The sequence below is a fragment of the Hyaloscypha bicolor genome, assembly GCF_002865645.1.
Source record: "Hyaloscypha bicolor E unplaced genomic scaffold K444scaffold_126, whole genome shotgun sequence".
Taxonomy (NCBI): domain Eukaryota; kingdom Fungi; phylum Ascomycota; class Leotiomycetes; order Helotiales; family Hyaloscyphaceae; genus Hyaloscypha; species Hyaloscypha bicolor.
The window spans coordinates 553,499-573,110 of NW_020194628.1; the positions used below are offsets into that span (position 1 = coordinate 553,499).

The 19,612-nt window shown below is 28.1% G+C and overlaps 2 protein-coding genes across 2 annotated transcripts; both read left to right on the forward strand.

The window, feature by feature from the left end:
* Positions 1-3,819: 3,819 nt before the first annotated feature.
* K444DRAFT_481848 (HET-domain-containing protein) lies at positions 3,820-4,194 on the forward strand (the record flags this gene model as incomplete). Its single annotated transcript, XM_024873011.1, has 1 exon — positions 3,820-4,194. A coding segment is annotated over one exon (375 nt), but the record flags the coding sequence as incomplete, so codon positions are not given.
* An 11,611-nt stretch (positions 4,195-15,805) lies between these two features.
* Positions 15,806-16,309, forward strand: K444DRAFT_93214 (uncharacterized protein). The gene has a single exon (XM_024888817.1). It carries the CDS (start codon positions 15,861-15,863, stop codon positions 16,173-16,175), a length of 315 nt encoding a protein of 104 aa, XP_024731804.1. The 5' UTR covers positions 15,806-15,860; the 3' UTR covers positions 16,176-16,309.
* The last annotated feature ends 3,303 nt before the right edge of the window (positions 16,310-19,612 follow it).

Consider the following 19,612-nt stretch of genomic DNA (forward strand, 5'->3'; position numbering starts at 1 on the left):
GCTTGCTTGGTTTCTTTTAGCTAATTATAATAATTCTTGCTATAGGCAAGGATATTATATGTCTTTAGAATTAGTTTAATAATCTCTTTATATAAAGCCTCTGGATTCCGAAGTAACTCTTAGAACTTTGCCTTTAATAAGGCAGGTTCCTCTTCTTCCTCTACTCTCTAGAAGAAAGTGTCTCTTCTATTATGAATATTAATGGGATACTCGGATTTTTTAGGAGACTTAATAAGAGGCTCTGGTCCATCTTCTGGTAATATACTAGTAGTATTTCGTACTATAGCTTCTTCTAACTTACCTAGTTATTCTAGGGCTTTCTTTTATTCTAATATTAGTTAACTAGTTCGGGAATAGCTATGGTATATTATATCTATATTTATTAAAAACCGATTAGGTAAATATTATTTAGATTCTCCGCAGGATTAAGAAATGGGTAAGTTTTGAATTATATTATAAGTATAGGATCTAGGGCCTGGAAGGTATAGTTAGACTATTTCTATCTCGATAATTTAAAGCTAAAGAGAAAAGAGGATCCCGAAAGAGCCTCGGATCTAAATAATCGCGAGCTATATACGGGCCCATATACTAGCTTAAGCTCGGAGTCACGTATAATAATCAGGTAATTATAGATGCCTTACTCAGATACCAGATACCTCTCTAGCTCTAGTCTAACCCCTACTAGTACTATATATCGTAATAACCATAATACTTGGAGGCTTCTAAAAGGCCCTATTAAAAGTATTAGATAAGCCTTTACTATTACTTATATTAGAATTAATCTAGTTAACTTCTTTTATAGAAATAGCTTTAGTAAAAGATTATATATTTTGCAGATTTCGAGATATAATTACTTATTAAACTACTTTTTTTAAGAATAGAGAGATTAGCTTATAAGATATTTATTAGTAAATAATAAGATAATAAAATAAATTAGTAAATTATAAAATTATAATATTAAATTTAATATAGAACTAATCTCTATTTCTCTTATAAAGTTCAGGAAAGCCTTCTCTAAATAAAAGGCTCTAATAATATATATATATATATAATTAGTAATTTATAAGCCTAATACTTATAATATAAATAGTAGTTAGTTATAATATTAAAGAACTACTAATTTCCCTAATTAATACCTGTAATATTCGAGGTTTATTACATGCTCTTAAATTATATATAACCCTATATATATTATAAATAATATATATATAATTAATAATATATAAGTCTAATACTTGTAATATAAATAGTAGTTAACTATAATAATAAAGAACTATTAATTTCTCTAATTAATATCTATAATATTCGAGGTTTATTATATATTCTTTAGTTATATATAATTCTATATATATAATAGCCTAATTATAAATAAGTTTATTATATTTATTAGTAATTTAGATAATAAAACATAAATAATTAAAAATAGCTTTTTATCTATTTTATTTTTAGAAATTTTAATAGAGATTTGGCTTATATTTTTATTTATTATATTTTATAATTATTTAATAAATAGCTAGGCTATTAGAATATAATATAAAGACTTTATATTTATTATTAATTTAAGCTTTATAAGGGCCTAATATAAATAGAATAGGCTAATATTCTTTATATAAAGCTTTAATTAAATCTATTATATAAATAAAACTAAATATATTTCTTATATTACTTTAACTAATTAATAAATATTATTATAAAATATATAAATTATATTTATTATAATTATATTCTTTTATTTTTATTATATAAATAAGTAATTTTAGATAATTTTATAACTATTATTTTATTATAATATTATTATATAATTTGAGTTATTTAATTAGTTAGCTTTTTAGAAAACATTCCGGTTTATTTATATTTATTATAAGGCTAATAAAGTAGCTAATAGTTTTTAAATATATAAAGCTCTTTAGTTTCTTCTAGTAAAAAGTATTAATTATTATTTTATTTATTTAAAATATTAGAGATATTTACTAAAATAAGGGTTTTAAAATAAATAAATATTTAATTATTTAATTTACTATTCTTTTTATTTATATTATTTCCTAAAATAGTAATATTAAACCCGATATAATTTGAATTCTATAACTAATATAATCTAAAGAGATTAGGAACTTTAAATCTTTTATAATATTATAAATCTAGGCTATATTTTTTTTTATTTAATTTAATTTTCTATTATTCTAAAGGCTTCTTTTTAAAATAGTTTTATTAATATTTATATTTACTTATATATCTTGGAATAGTTTACTAATTAATAAACTTATAGTTAATAATCTTATTATAAATATTTTTATTTTATTATTACTATTATTTTTATTTTTATTATCTTTTTTATTTAAGTCATTTATTCTTATAATATAACTATTAGTAGCTATCTTAAATAAGCCAGACTATAGCCTATATTTCAAATACTAATTTACTAATTACTATTTCTTGAAATTAGACTTAATTATTCTAAGGAGAATTTTTACTATTATATTATCTATTTCTTAATTACTTAGCTTTTTAAAAAGTAGTTTAACTTATATAGCTATCTAGTTATACTATTATTTTTCTATAACTTACTAGCCCTTTTTTTTTAAAATAGAAATTACTAGGAGATTCGAAATATTATATATTTATTTAAATATAATAATATTTATAAATTATATATTTATTTCAGGCCTATAGCTATTACTATTACTAAAACCTAGAAAAGCTTCTAATATAAGATACTATAAGTTTCTATAAAATATTTTAAGAAAAGTATTATTATTTTTAATTTTAGAAAGATTAAAATTAGTAATAATAATAGTAAATAGCTTTTTTTTAACTAGGAAATTCTCGGGCTTAAAATTACGATATATTATTCTATTTTTATAGGGATGACTAAGGCTGAAAAATATTTATATGTAGATAATAATATATTAATTATAAAATATACTAATATTTTTAATATTTCCTAGAGAATATAACTTTATTATAAGAATAGATTTAATTATTTTAATAAAATCTATTACCTGTATTATATTAGGCTACTTAATGATTAGTATTATAATTTTAATAAGAATTCGAGTATTTAGCTTGAGGTAGTTAATTAATCTGTCCAAGTCACGTGCATAGCGGAATTGGTCAAAAGATAGTAAAGGAGTCAAATTGATGTCTAAATCTAGTTAGAGCGACTCCGGGCTTATAACTGTTAATTGAAGGTTGATTTGGGAACAGAATATAATAGCATTTATTAACCAACTGATATTTAAAGAATTAAAGACGGTGGGGAAGAGCTCCCTTAAGCTATAGGAATAAGCAAATATAAACCGTAATAAACTAGGCATTCCGATCCAATAGGCTGGTTATGACTGTAATTAGGATTTACTTATTCAGCATTTTTCTCACGATCTGCACTTAGGACAACAAAACAAACCGCGCTATTCGATAGAGCATACTCTAGTGCATCATTGATTAGATTTATCTAGCATGTTGCAATAGTTGGTTTACTGCTATTACTTGGCCAGCAGGCCGTCCCGTGGTTGTCGTCATTGGGGGATTGGAAGCTGCTGTGGCTATTTCTAATGTTATAGAGACTATTTAAAGATGCATAAAGGAGGGGTAAATCTTGGGACGTTGTGGGTAGCAAACTGTTATCACGTCCTAATTAGGCCTAGTGTTTGCCCCTTTTCTATGCATAAATCCACTTCCATCCTCAAGCAATCAAAAAACTATCTTAATTCCCCCTTCGTGCACAGTGACACTCCCTTGGCAAAGCAACATTCACCAACTTGTTCAAAACGATTCCCTAGGAAATTTGCAATAATGGAAAAGTCTGTGAATATTGTCAACTATGAACCGTTGCCTTCAGATGGATCTCAGATCCGTCTCGTAACGATAATCTCCGCCAAGAAGGAGGAAGAGATCGAGTGTGTGATAGCGCACTTTCCCTTCACCAAGGAAGCCGTAGATAACCTGAAATATGAAGCATTTTCCTACGTTTGGGGTGACGCGACCGTCACCGCTCCCATCAAACTCAATGGGCAAACATTTCACGCAACGAAGAATCTCGAGGCTGCTCTGCGCATATTGCGGCTTCAAAATGAAGAACGACTCATATGGATTGATGCGATATGCATCAACCAGTCCAGCATTGAAGAGCGAAATCAAGAAGTTCGCCACATGGATCAGATCTATCAGTACGCTGTGCGTGCCGTGTCTGGCTTGGCTCGGAGAGAGAATCATCAGAAGATATCACACTGGCTGGCATGGATCCTCGCCGTAACAACCAAGTTGCCAACGATACTTACGATTTATTTATTTTGCTGGCAAATGCGGATCCCAATGATCCCGAGGATGCTGCGATGATCTTACATAGGACAGGCAATGAAATATACGGGTTATCGCTGCTGAACAGATTTTCCAATCGTCCACGGTTTAGGCGGGTTTGGATCCTGCAGGAAATAGCGCTGGCAAAGACTGCGACAGTTATATATGGACACAGGTCGATGAATTGGGATCTGCTTATGAAGGCTGTCGATGCTCTCAACAAACTCCAGCAGAGCAAGAATAGGCACATTTGGAATTTGACTGCTGCAAATAGAGCAGATAAGGTCCATCGATGTCGGACACGAGCTCTCCAAAACCAGCAACAAGCCCAGGTGGCGATGCACTTTCAGCTGGTTGATTTTCTTTGGCAGACACGGTTCTGTGAGATGACGGAACCTAGGGATCGCTTGTATGGTCTTTTAGGGCTGATAAATGGCGATTTGAGTAGTGAGAAGCTGCTTGAAATCGACTACGCGAAGCCGGTCTCGGATGTATTTTTGGAGTTGAGTATTTTCATGATTCAGCGTGGTTTGTTTTCGCATACTTTGTGCTGCGTCGCAAACTCAATGGACGGTTTGCCGTCGTGGGCATCAGATTGGAAGGCCCCGTTGTTTGCATTTAGTCCGGATGGTTCTCCTGCTTCGGGGCTTTCAAAAAGCATCGTAGCCTACATGCAGTCATATCAGCTTCGGGGTCTCGAGCCGCCCCCAAACCCCCCTCGATTTTCACCAGACCTCCGCCAATTGACTCTCAGGGGCCGCGTTTTTGACGCCTTCGGAATCTGGCATATCGCCAAACGCTTCGACCTCGCAGCGCCCGACGATCAGTCCTGGGACGAAAAGGTCCAACTTTTTCGCGACAGGCTTAATCGTGCGTCAAGACTTGCACTAAAGCCCCTGCGTCCCTGCGGGTTTAGTGCGTATCAGCGATACGGTCATTTTTTTAGAATAGTAATTTTCGGAATTTTAGTGAAAATCAAAGAAAAATATTATGTAATTTATATAGAGTTTATACTATAATTAATAAATAAAATTCTCTGATTTTTATATTATATATATATATAGTAAAAAATAGTAGAAATATTATATATTTTACCTTATTAGTAATTCTCCCAAAATATTACTATCCTAAGAAATTAATTAATTATATAATAATTATATTTTTATTTATATATCTAATAATTATTTCCTTACTATTAGTATCTAATCTAATTATATTACTAAAGCTATTATTATAAAATAAAGGAGAATCTAGGAGTAGCCTAATAAAATCAAGCTCTCTAGCTAGCTATTTTACTTATATATTATTAAACTTATTAATTTACTTCTTCTTATATTTAGGAGAAGCTAGCCTAAAATCTATCTTATTTATATAAAAGACCTTTATTTTGTAATTAATTTTCTTCTATTTCCTTTATTTTTCTATTAACTTTTAATAATAAACCTTAAGACTAGTTTTATTTTAATTAATAAATAGTAATTTCTTTTTATAGCTAAAGGGCTTCCCTAAATTATATAAAACTTTTTTCTTATAAATATGCCTTTTATATAGGGATTTACTAGTAGTATACTTTATAATATATATATTAGTTTCCCTAATTTAGTAATTTAGATAAATATTATTATTTATCTTATTTATAATAAAAAGAAACTCTTTATAATAAGTAATTTAATATATAGCCGAGCCTTTAGAAATAATTTCATACTTTTATATATATTTTTTATTATCTTTATCTAGCTTATTATATTATTCTTAAAATACTGCCTTTTCTTTTATAAGCTCTCTTTCTATAATTAGCCCTGCCCTAAATAGCTTAGGCTTAGTTAATTTCTAATATATTTTCTATAATTTTTAAAAACTAAATATAAGAATATATTTCTTATTATTTTTTATTAGAATAAAATAGTTATTAAAATATTAATTTATATATTATATAATTTATAAATATAAAGAAGTTCTAGAAAAGTTTTAATATTAAAGGAATTTATAGAAATAAAATCTCTATTTATTTACCTACTATAAAATTAGCCTATATTACTATATAAATTTATAGCTAATTAATAAACCTTTTTTTAATTAAAATTAAGCTAGCTTCTTATATATATATTATATAATTTTATATTTTAAAAGGCCTGCTTTAGTAAAAGTACTAATAATTATTCTATTTTAAATATTTTTCTTTATATTATTTAATATATTACTAGAAAATCGAGCTTAATATAAATAATATTATTATACTAGATCTTATTATACTAATTTAATACTAGTATTTAAGAAATTAAAAGAGTCTAATATTAAATAATTAAAGGAGATATATACTATATAATAGTAATTAAAAAGAGACGATTTTATAAGACTAGTAATAATATAGGAATTTATCTAAAATATTAATATTTTTTACTTATTTTATATATATTTATATATCTAATTATAGAAGTATTTAATATATTTTAGGCTAAAAATATTATTTATATATTTAGTCGAACTTATAGTAAATATAATAATAGAATTAATATAATAGTTAAAGGCTTAAAGTTTAAAGAATCTTATATATTAGAAAATACTAAGCTATAAAATAAAATAGAATACTTTAACTTTTAGTATTATTCTATCTAAGTAATTCCGGCTTAGCTTTATTTTATATCTATTTCTAATATCCTGTTTTTAGTAGATTATACTCTTATACTAGCTATTATATTACTTTCTCCTAAAAAGAAATCTAAATACCCTTATTTAGGGAATTATTTAGTTATAATATAAAAAGAAAAAAGAGGAAATAATGGCTATTAACCCTATTTTATCTAATTCCTATAGCTTATTTATAATTAAAGTATGGTTTTAACTTTACTAGAATAACCCAGTTTCTAGTATATTCTAGCTAGTTTTTAGTATTTATTACTTGTATTATACTTATACCCATATTAATAATATAGTCTGGAAGTGCTATATAGACTATAGCTAATATTAGAACTATTATTATTAGGTAGTTTTCGAATAGAAATAATAGATTAAGTTTATCTATTAATATAGGCTTTAATATAATAGCTTACTTGCGTTTCTTTTTAGTTAGAATAGTAATATTTGGCTTAATTATATTACTTCTAAGCTATTTAATTAATTTCTGAGCCTTCTTAAGCTTAATATATATGTTTTTAAGTTATTTCTTTATTATAGAGACTTATATATTAAGGCTAGCTACTTAAGCTATTTTATTATTAAATTTCCGGGCCTTAAGCTATATGATTTTAGTTTTATAAAAGCTTCTAAAAGGTTTTCAGATTTCCCAAATAGTATTATATACTAATTCATTAATATCTATAAAATATTATTTCTTTAATTTAGCCTTTAGAATTATTTACTAGCTTTTGGTTTTAGACTAATACTTTATATAATATCTATTACTTAATCCTATATATCTCCTAATTATAATATATATCTTAATATTAGTTTAGCTACCTTTATTATAATTAAAGTCTTATTTATTACTAGAAGTTTTTCTGTTCTTAGTTTTTTTATTATTAGAATTCTTACTATTATCTAATATCTTATATTTCTTAAATATACTAGCCTTACTCTTTTTAATATTTTTAGTATTTGGCTCTATAAAGTTAATAAAGAAGCCCTTATTAGTACTATTCATTCCGCCTATTAGGCTATTAGATTTATTATTACTAGTAACTAAAGCCTTTATTTTATTATTCTTAGAATATTTTACTAAGATATTCTCTATAATAATTTCAGGTATATTCTTAAAAATAATACGGGCTATATTCTATATATTAATCTATTTTTAGATAAGGAAGTTATTATTTTCGTCTATAAAGGTAGTTTGGCTAGTAGTTATATTAATAATAATTATAGCTACTAAACTTGAAATACTATTACTATTATTTAAGTTATCCAGAATCTAGTAAGTAGCCTTATTTAGTTTAGTTATAAATAATATATTATCGGGATTTCTTGTCTATTTTATCTTTATTAATAGTTTTATTAAGGCAGTAATAGTAATATAAATAGTTGAGATTATAAAGATTAAAATAGTTAGGAAAGTTTCCCTCGATTTTTAATAATATTTCGAACTAATATAAGTAAGTATTTATTTTTAGCTTAGCTTTAAGAATTTACTTTTTTTTTGTAATTTGCCTAGATAGTAAAGTATAATCTAATATAATAAAGAAAAGTATTTTGCCCAGATTTCTGGAAAAGAAAATAGGTACTAATATAGTAAAATAAAGGAAATATACTAGGATTTAAATAAAACCCGGGAAATATCTATGTTTTTCTTTTTCTTTTCTAGTTATAGAGGTCTTATTATTAAGGATTATTATTATCTAGGTAGTTTTTATTAAACTTATTCTCTTTAGTATATTAAATTTATTTATTTAGCTAGATAAGAAGTCTTACTTTACTAGGGTTTTACTTATAGAATTTATAGAATTTAAATATTAAGTTCTTAAAAGTTTAATATAAGGTATTATTTATTATTTATATTCTATTTCTTTTATTTAATCTTATAATAAAGCTTATTATAAAGTACTTTAGAAAAAAGAATCTTTTCGAGTTCTTATTCGAGTTTACTATTAACTTTAGTAGAACTAGGCTCTTTATTAGTTTAGCCAGATAATAGGTTAGTAGAATTCTTATAAAGTCTATTTATATAGAAAATTAGCCAAATTCTATATAATAGAGAAAGGTCTAATTAATATAAATAGCCGACTATTTTATTAATCTTAAATAGTCTAGTAAGGAAATAGTCTAATTTATTAGATAAATAGTTCGTTTTCTATATCTTTTTAATTATATAAACTATATTTTCTAGACTAAAGTCTAGTTCTTATTATTTCTTATTAGCTTACTTGGCTTAATATTCCTGAGCTATTATTATATATTTTCGGGTATAATTAATAGTAGTATTAATTCTTTTAGCCTACTATTATACTTTTTCCTAATTAAGTTTCTCTTTTAGTATTTTGAACTCTATTATTAGTAGTATCTAGTTAAAGTTTAGCCTGAGTTTATATCTGTAATTAACTATTAAAGGAAATAAGCCAGTCGATTTATATAAGTAAATAGTATCTATAATATTAAGTACCGGAAGTAAATCTATCTAATTATTCTAGAAGTAATTAATAAAAAAATAAAGTCGAGTATTAATAATCTAGTTAATAATTTCTATTTATTTATTAGTTTGGGTATATTCTATAGTCGAGAGCTTTAGCTTAATTCTAATTAATCTTAATAGTTTATTTATAAAGTCTAAAATAAACTAGGATTTTTAGTTACTTATAATAATAAGAGAAGAATCTCGGAATTACTAGATATAATAATAGAATAGGCTAGTAATAGTTCTAGCTATAGGATTTTTAGTTATTAGTAGGCTTATATATTATTTAAATAATTAATTAATTATAATAAATATATTATTATATTTCTTACTTATAAAGCCAGAAATATAAAAGTCTATAAATAAATTATTTTATATTCTTAGGGGAACTAATAATAGATATAATAGGCCTAGTATTTTGTTTCTTAGCTTATAAGACCTTTAATATTTATAGTAGTTTGCTATAAAGCAATTAATATTTATAAAGAAAATAGGCTATTAGTAAAGTTTTTAAACTAGAATTTTTGTCTTATTTTAACTGGGATATATAGTAATTATTATATTATGAATTTATTATAGAAATCTAGTTTATAAATTATTATATCTATTTAGTATAATAAGTCTTTTATTATAAAATATATAGCTATTTAATATTTACTATATATCTGTATTTTTCTAGGCTTTTTTATATTCGTTCTCTAGAACTAGGTCTATCTAATTAGCTTATAGAACTTTAACTATAACTAATAGCCTGTTTATTTCTTTTATTTTAGTAAGAGTATAAGCTATATTTTTTATTTTAGTAAAAGCAAGAATTAGGTCTAATAAGATAATTTATCTAATTCTTTTAGCTTTCTTAGCCTGTTTCTGAATTAGTATAAGCTTATTTTTTCGGAATAAGATATTAGTAATAATATTATCTTTGCCTAGCTAATAGGTAATCTAGTAATGAAATTATAATAGAAAGCCTATTTATTGGATTTATTATTTATTTAAGAGCCTCTTAGTACTAAAATACTTGAGAGCTTTATAGTTAGTAATAATTAGAAAATTAGGTAAATTAATTAGTTCTGCCTATTATTTCCGAAGTTTTTAGATAATAATAAGGAATTCCTTATTATGAATTTTATAGTAGCTTTTAGCTCCTTAAAGAGTTTTGGAATAGAATAAAACAGGATACTATTATCTATTCTCTAGGCTTTTTTAAGAGAGTATATTTATAATAGCTAGGTCTAAATAATTAGTTTCTAGGCAGGTTTCTCTATTATATTTGAAATAAAGAAATATGGGAATAAAGAAAAGTAAATTCTTAAGCTAATTAAAAATATCTAACTAGACTTTATTAAATATAAACTTTAGTAAAGTATTCTTTTTAGTTAGATAGTTTAGGAAATAGGAAATATATCTATAGGCTTAAATAAACCTATAGTAAAAGTTATAGAAGCCTAAAAATAACTATATCTTTCTTTTTATTATAGGTTAATACTAGTTTCAGATAATAGAGGTTTTAGTAAAATTTATTTATATATCTTAATTCGAGATAATAAATCCTAAGAATATTATCTTAAAGATTTTAAATTTATATTTACGAATATTAATTTATAATCTAGTATTCTAAAGCTTCTATAAAACTATTCTAATATATTATTAATACTTTTTCTTATTTTTAGAGAAAATAAGTATATTATTAATATAGATTAAATAAAAGTTATCTAAATAATCTATTAGAATAGTATTAATATATTACTAAAAAGTTACTAGATTATTATAAAATTCAAATAATAGAATTACTAGTTTAAAAAATCTATATCTTATTTTAAAAACTACTTATATTATAAAAATTAGTTTTATATAAATTCGATTAAAAGTATATTAAATATCTAATTTAGTAAATACTAATAATTTAGCTAATTAATTAAATATTTTAGTAATAAGTAATAAGAAATAATAATTCTTTTTTATTATAGTATTTAGTTATTAATAGTTAATATAAAATTATAAGCTACTATTTTTCTTTTTAATAAATAAAACTAGTAATAAGAAAGGGAATTTAGATAGCTTAATAAAATTCTTTTTTAGGTTTTTAATAAGATATTCTCTTATTTTTTCGAGTTTACTAGAGCTTATCTTATAAAAGTAAGCTATTTTTATTAAAGAGTCTAGTCTATTAAAATAAAGCTTATAGTTAAAGAATTAAAACTAGAGAAACTTATTTACTACTTTTTTAGAAAATATTCTAGCTATATTATATAGCTATATAAAGAGAAATACCCGGAGCTTTTAAAGTTCTTTAGAATTAAAAAATAATATATTACTAAAAATATTAGATTTATTTATATCTAGAGAATATATTAGATTACTAGTTTAAATATAGTATCTAGTAGACTATAATATTAGTTATCTAATTACTACTAGTAATAATAGGTATTTCTTTAGTTTATAATTCTATTTCTCAAATATATAATTAATTTTATTAATAGTAACTAATCTAACTAAGTTACTAGAGTTTTTAATACTTAATTAGAAAGTAGCTACTTTAATAAAATAGTAGAAATAGTCTAGTAGCTTACCTATTTTAAAAGTATTAAGATCTAGCTTTTTCTTTCTTGCTTAGTATTTGGCTTTCTTTACAAGAAGATCTTATAAAAAGATAAGAAGTATATTCTTTTATTTCTTAGATCTAGTTTTACTAGTTTCTTTTAGAATTCTAGTTAGAGTATTTTTAAAGTAATTATCTTTTTAATATTTCTTATTAAAATATTGGATTTTCTAAATAAGATCCGGCTAATTTGTCTTATAGTTCTCTAGCTAATAGAATTAATTATATTAATAGTTTAGTAAGATATTATATTTTATTAGCTATTTCTTTTCTAGAATTATATTATAAAAGTTAAGATTAGTAATAAGCAGATATTATTAAGTTTAGAAATACTAATTAATAATTAGATCTATAATAACTAGATATTAAATAGCTTTACTAGGTTATCTATTAAAACCTTATAAAGAAATAGGGATTTTGAGTTTATATAAGAGCATTTATTATACTTTTATTAAGGGGCAAATATACTTTTAATTAATTAGAATATATATATTTATTCCGGTATTTACTAAATACTAAAAGGTTATAGTTTTATCTTTCTAGTATATTTAATAATTAATAAGGAATTAGTTCCCGCTAATTAGCTAAGTAAGATCTATAGGTTTTTAGTAAAGTTCTTATTCTAAAAGGGCTATTTTTATATTTAGAACTAGACTTTTTCCGATTTATTAATATTATATTTCTTATTAGATAATAAATAAGAGTTAGTATTCTTATTATCTATTTCTAAATTATTAGTTATTTCTAAATAATTAGCTATTTCTAAATAATTCTCTTTAATAGATATAACCTTATTAAAGTCAGAATAAGTACTTTTTATATATTTAGGCTTTCTATAGTTATAATAATAAAGACCTTCCGGCTAGTCTAATCTTTTCTTAAATTCTCAATAGATTACCTTCTTTATTTATAAGAATACTAGCTACTAAGGTTAATTTATTAGATATAGGGTTACTATAGCTTTTTAGATCCTAGTAGGCTTTTTAGCCCGAAATAGTATTTAATAGCAAATAGTTTCTATTAGTTATTTCTCCTAAAATTACTAATTTTTAATTAAGAGAAGCCTATTTTCTTATTTTATATATTATTTAGTAAAGTCTCTAGAAGTATTAAACTTCTTATTACCTAAGCTCTTAAGTAATTCGAGATTTATTTTATTTATTAAATTATTATATTAGTTATTTAGTAACTTCTCTAGTTTTATTATTAAGTAAATAAACTTTATCTAGAATACCGGAAATAGCTTATTTCTTTATCTTAAATACCGGTATATTTCTTTTATTTCTTAGTATTCTATTTCTTTACTTTTATTATAAGCTTATTAGAGAATCTTAAAGATCTATTTAATAGTCGAGATCTATTTAATTAATTCAGGTTCTAGTTAATTATAAATAAAGTTACGGGTATTTCCGGTAACTAGTTATATTATATAAGTAATTTTTAGTAATTTACTATTGAATTTAGAGAAGTTCTATATTAGTTTATTTCTTATATTAAATATCTAATTATTAATCTAATAATTATTCTTGTTTATAAATAGGGCAGGATCCTTAATTCTAATAAGTTATAATTAATTACTATAGACTAAAAGTAAGAAGAAGCCTTAATATTAATTCCTAAATAGTTCTCCTAATAAGGACCTATAATATTTCTAGATATCTATTTATTTAAATCTCTATTTTATTACTTCTTCTTATATTAGTCTTTCTTTTATATAAAGTTAACTAGTAATTACCTCTAGCTTATTAACTTTCTTAGTAAGTTAATTAATATATAAATAGAATTTCTAGTAGTATTTCACTTATTTATTAGCTATAAGGCAGTATTTATTAATAAGGTTATCCTATATAAGTAATCTCTACTAGGCCTTATCTATTTTCGGAGTATTTATACTAATTTTAAGTTCCAAGTTAGCTAGCTATTTCTTAATATCTTCTTTTAAGATAATATTATAATAGCTTTCCTAATAATATAAGTTTATAATATTAAAGTCAGGCTTCTCTATTTCATTATACTAGAGCCTTTTATCTAATATATCTATAGTAATAATACTTAGTTCCGGGCTATCTATAATAGCTTTAAAAGAGATATTAGCTATAGAGGTAAGTACTAAATAAGTTCTTTTTATTTAATATTAGCAAACTATAACTAATTATTATCTTATCTAGTTTTAAGTTAGTAGACTAAAACCGACTATTATCTTTTCTTATTTTAAATTAGTAAATTATTACTAATTTTTCCTATACTAAGGAAAAGAACTAGTTCTTTTATTCTTATTAGTATTAAAGAAATATTATCTGTTCTAGTTAAGGGTTAGGCTTTAAGATTAACTAGATTATAGAGGATAATATCTTTCTTCTTTTATATTAGTAGAGAACTAATTACTAGAAAGGGAATATTATTTGCTCTAGTTAAGGGTTAGGCTCCGAGATTAACTAGATTATAGAGGATATTATATTTCTAGTTAAGCTCTCTAGTTCTTTATAGTTTAAAGAAGTTATTAAATATTAAAAGCAGTATTCTATTTTTGTTTTCCAAGAATAAATACGGGTTCTTTACTAGTAGTATTATATTATCTCTATAGGCTAAATCAAGTAAGCTTAATATTATATAATAGCAGGATTAATATAATAGTTAAAGGCTTAAAGTTTAAAGAATCTTATATATTAGAAAATACTAAGCTATAAAATAAAGTAGGAAGAATGCCTTAATCTTTAGTATTATTCCGCCCAAGTAATTCCGGTTTAGCTTCATTTTGTACCTGTTTCCGATATCCTGTCCTTAGTAGATTATACCCTTATACTAGCCATTATAGTAAATACTATTTTGGTATTAAAATTATTATTAAAATATTTCTCTAATAGAATCTTTTTTTAAAAAATAAGAAATAGTATAATTACTTTACTATTAATAAATATAGTTTCAATTATAGTAAATAATTCTCGATTATCTGAATTTATTAAATAACTAGCTTTTATATTAAAATATATAATAATAATTTTTCCGTTTAAAATACTAATATAAAAGCTAGTTTTATTTATATTTTATATATTTTTTAAAGTAAATCCTATACTTTTTTAATATTCTATAATATTTCTAAAAAAAAAATACTTTTCTAGATCCTTCTTTTAATATACTACTTTCTGCTTTTATACTAGTATTTTTATATAAAGGGTTTTAAATTATAATTTATTCCGTTTTAATTATTATTATATCTAGAGGTAGTTTATTTAATAAATAAATATGCTCTTCCCAAGAATCTTATTAGCTGCTGCCCGAACCGTCTTGAGATTAGCTCTATAGCCTAAATAAATCAGAAAATTAATAAACTGCTTTAGGCTCTTTTCCTAATTAGGAGTAAGTATTTTATTAAGGCCCCCTTTGGTATTCTATAATAATCGGCCAGCGAGATATATTTTCCAGAGGCGTAATGGGACCCTAAATTAATATATAATCGCAGATTTTTTAATATATGGGTTCCTGGTATAGAAATCGGAGGCCTGGGCTATCCTTTTCTCTTCTTCTGGGTCGAATTTGGCCATGGTATTAATATTTAATTAATTAAAATCGATATAATAGTAAAAAAAATAACTGTACCGCTGATTTTTGACTGTATTGCTGATACGCACTAAACCCGCAGGGACGCAGGGGCTTTAGTGCAAGTCTTGACGCACGATTATCCAATGGGAAGACGATATGGAACGCCAGAAATGCTCACAAGAGAAATTTAAAACGCCAGATGAGCGGCGCCAGGCTTGGAGGAACGCGATTCTGCATGAGCTGCCAGGTGAACAAACAGATCTGGGCCTATGCTATCAACTCTTGACAGACCGCGAAGTGGACATTCCAAATGACTCTGCGATGACCCTGCGCATATTGGTTGACTTCACATCGGCAGTGGGAAACAATTTTGAACTCAGGAGGCCGTTCGTCACGATGTTGGGCCAGATGGGAAGTACGGGCAACAGCTGCGAAGTGGAGTATCAGGATGTGGTGTGTGTATTTGTCGGATCCGCTGTGCCGTATCTTCTGCGACCCATGGAACCTTTTGATCGATCGAGGGGCGGACCGTACTCGTTCATAGGTTGTTGCTGGGTACCGGGATTCATCGATATTGATATTGCTGAGGGAGAAAGGAGGGGACCATTTGAGCTTCAGGATATTACGCTAATTTGATCCGGCGGCGGTTTCTTCTCCCTGATCAACATACTTTTCGACGACGCTCATCTTTCCTCCCATGATAATGCAGTTCTGGGTTTCCAGCATATAGATATAGTTTGCAAGATTTATTTAGGCCTTTAAAATGGGTGATGATATCAGTGTTTGTTAGTCTCGTTGTGATAGACACTAATAAGAACACAGCAAATGTCACATCCACTCGCAATAAATCTGCTACCACAAAATTTCAAACGCCAAGAGCGTTTGCTAGACACGCAGACATCAGGCTGGTAAAAGGTGAGGCCTGCTCAGCTTATCACCACGTTTATAATATTCCTAGAACGGTCTGTCCGGCTACCGGAGAGGAAGGAAGAGCAGCATTTGGAGACACATTTCTCACCTGCGGATTTCCATTTATTTTGACTCCGTTGAACGAGACTGAGGCTTTCTTGCCGAAATGTGCGCATGTTTGGAATGGGCGATAGGGTTCCTAAGAACATAATCTTCGAGGCCTTCTGGCGCTTCGTAACAATCTCCTACATTTCAGGCGGACATTACGTGGTTAGTGCGTCATGTATTGAATTAGGACGACAGGCATCAACTTCATGCGCTCCCACGACCTACGGTCTCTCCAAAGACCTGAGCCCTCAAGCCATCGTCGCTCGAAAGGTCGCTGCCATTAACCTCATGATTGCACTCGCCTCGTGACCAGTAAGAGAAAAATTACAACCAAACCCCATACACAAAGTCAAAGAAATTAAAAACATATCATCGAAATGTCTTGGCTTCATTTCGAATTCGGAAAAGTTCTTACCTAATCCAACACATTAAAAATACACGTGCTCGCGAAAGTGCATTCTCTGCGCTCTCACTAACGGATGTTCAAAACTCTGCGGGAGAATGCACTCTTAACAGGATTGTATCGCATCTGCGATCTCTGAATAACAAATACAAAGTCTTCGCGAAGAATTCAACAACAAATTAACGAATGAGAATGCGTCATCGGTCATCGAAAGCATGATGCCAAGTTCGTGATGCTCTAACCTGGAAGACTGCGCCTGGCGCTAGAACCAATGAAAACCAGTCTCAAGGTGACACTTCCGGAAGCTTGATGACATCCAGACCTTCCGATGAGACGATACGTCAATAAAGAGAAACAAACATCATCCAAAGCCTGTGTCTCCTGTCCTAGATCTTACTGCTTCACCTCAAAGAGCAGGTTAGGCTGAAATCGAGAAGCGCCTTTTACAACAACTATATGAGCTACTTCAAGGGACAAACTTACTGGTACCAGGAGATGAAGCACCATCGATCAGGAAAGAAATCCCTTCGCGCGTAGGAGTCAAGTTAAGAGCCGTGGCAAAGGTATTGCAAGGAATCGATTTCCCGGCGTGCGTGGATGCAGACAATAGAGTCTTCCAGGATCTAAAAATACGATTCACCTCCCGCGAATTGCACGATTTGCATTTCAATTCATTTTTCAATTCATTAGCGTCTGTTATTATCGTATTGATATCGATTGCGCTTAAGATAAAATTCATTCAAAACCACGAAAAACACATACAAAATAACTGCAAATTAGTCTGTGCGATTGACAGGATCTCAGGCCATATACTGAGAGGAACATAAATTGCATGACCTGTAAGCCTTACTCCTCTTCTTTCGGATTATGGCCTAAGTGCCTGAGGTAAGTGACGGATATGTCAATCATCATGTGATAAAGTCCCGTGACTCATTGCCGTCATACCGTGACGACACGTACAGACGATGCGAAGGACAAGGCCGTGAAGCCGATGATTCCTGATCTTGTAGTTGATTGCCTACGAACGAAGATCTAGAGCTAAGGAGAGAAGAAGAGAAGAGAGGAAGAAGGACGACGAGTCTCGTAATATACAGGGGGCTCGTCACGGGTCGCGCTACCTGGCTCATAACTCCTTTTCAGGGGTTATGAGCAGGAGTCAGGTGAAGTTGGAATCGTCACACTTACCACAGAGGTCGAAACAGCCAACCGTAGTCTGACTTGTGACGCTGAATTACTTCCACACGAGCTGATGAGAGGGATCCAAAATCTGCTCCGGCAGGAACCTGTAAGGGAGCAGAACCGGATTCCCGAGCAAAATTTGGTAAGGAAACCGTAGCCGAGCACGAGGAGGCCAAAATGGGTTCCACATTATGATGCGCAGGCTGACTCAGGCTTGATCAAGATGCTCAGGCTCTGCTCAGGCTCTTCTCAGGCATGCTTACCCTCAGCTCAGGTTAAAGCAGCAGTTGCTCACGTCCGCAGACTAAAACGGAACCAGCGAAAGAGAAAATTAACCCTGAGTTTGTGGGTATTGTGCAGTGAGTTCGGGGTCATGGATATCGATATTCTTCCCGTACAGCATGGCAATGACTTCTAGGGCTTCGTCCTGGCGATCCTAGAGCAGAAGTGTCACGTGCTGCGCACAGGTGTACATATAGCTTCTTCACCGCCCTTAGGGCACCATCATTCATACATATTTATACCAAAACACACCACATTCCACTTCCACAGCTTGTCCAGGCCGTGACAAGAAGCCAGCGTAAGGAGAAAAGGAAGCATTGATGCGACCACGAAAGGGAAACCCAACCAGAATTCCAGAGGGAATCACCATTGCAGAGGCCCATCAGTGAAGTACGAAGACAATGGCATAAAGTATCGGGAATACAGGGCATTGGGAGACTTTTAGGCTCTCCAGCGTACAGATTAAGGTAGTAAACTTGCTATAAGGCCCTATATTTCCAGGGCCCTTCCTCTAACAATATTACTGACGCCTTTGGCAAGGGCTAACATACCTTTTCAGGGCTTCCCCCCTGTACTTACAAGGGAGTCTTTACTAAGGAAGCCTATAATAACTTCTTATTTAGCGTCCGAGCGCTATAGTTGCTCTACTTTTAGCGCTATAACACTAGAAGATCTACATATCTTATGCGAAGATCTTATAGCGCCTCTTTATATCGATTTAGGGAGCACTACCTAGAGTTATAGGGACTTATAGCGAACTTCTGCTCTAATTGCACCCTGTAGAGCACTAAAGGTGAAACTGCCCTGTATTCCCGATACTTTATGCCGTTGTCTTTGTAGAGCCCGTAGTTTATCCAGTTGGCCAGGCAGAAGGCTGCTGTATTGCACAACTTCTGATGACAAGTTTCCCACGAACACGAGGCGCAACCCGCTCAAAGACAAAAAGCTCAAGTCATGCTCGCCACATGTCTAAACTAATTACCAAAACTAGACTTTGGTCAAATCTAAGATTTCGAGCAAACTGGTATTATTCTTAAAATAGTAATAGTTATATACCGAGTAGTTATTAGTCTTAATATATTTAATATTAGGAAATTTAGTAATATTCTTAGAAAATTCAAGGCAATATAAACGAATTAATACTTAAAGAGTTTTAGCTAAACAAGCTGCAATATTATAATAAGTAAAAAGA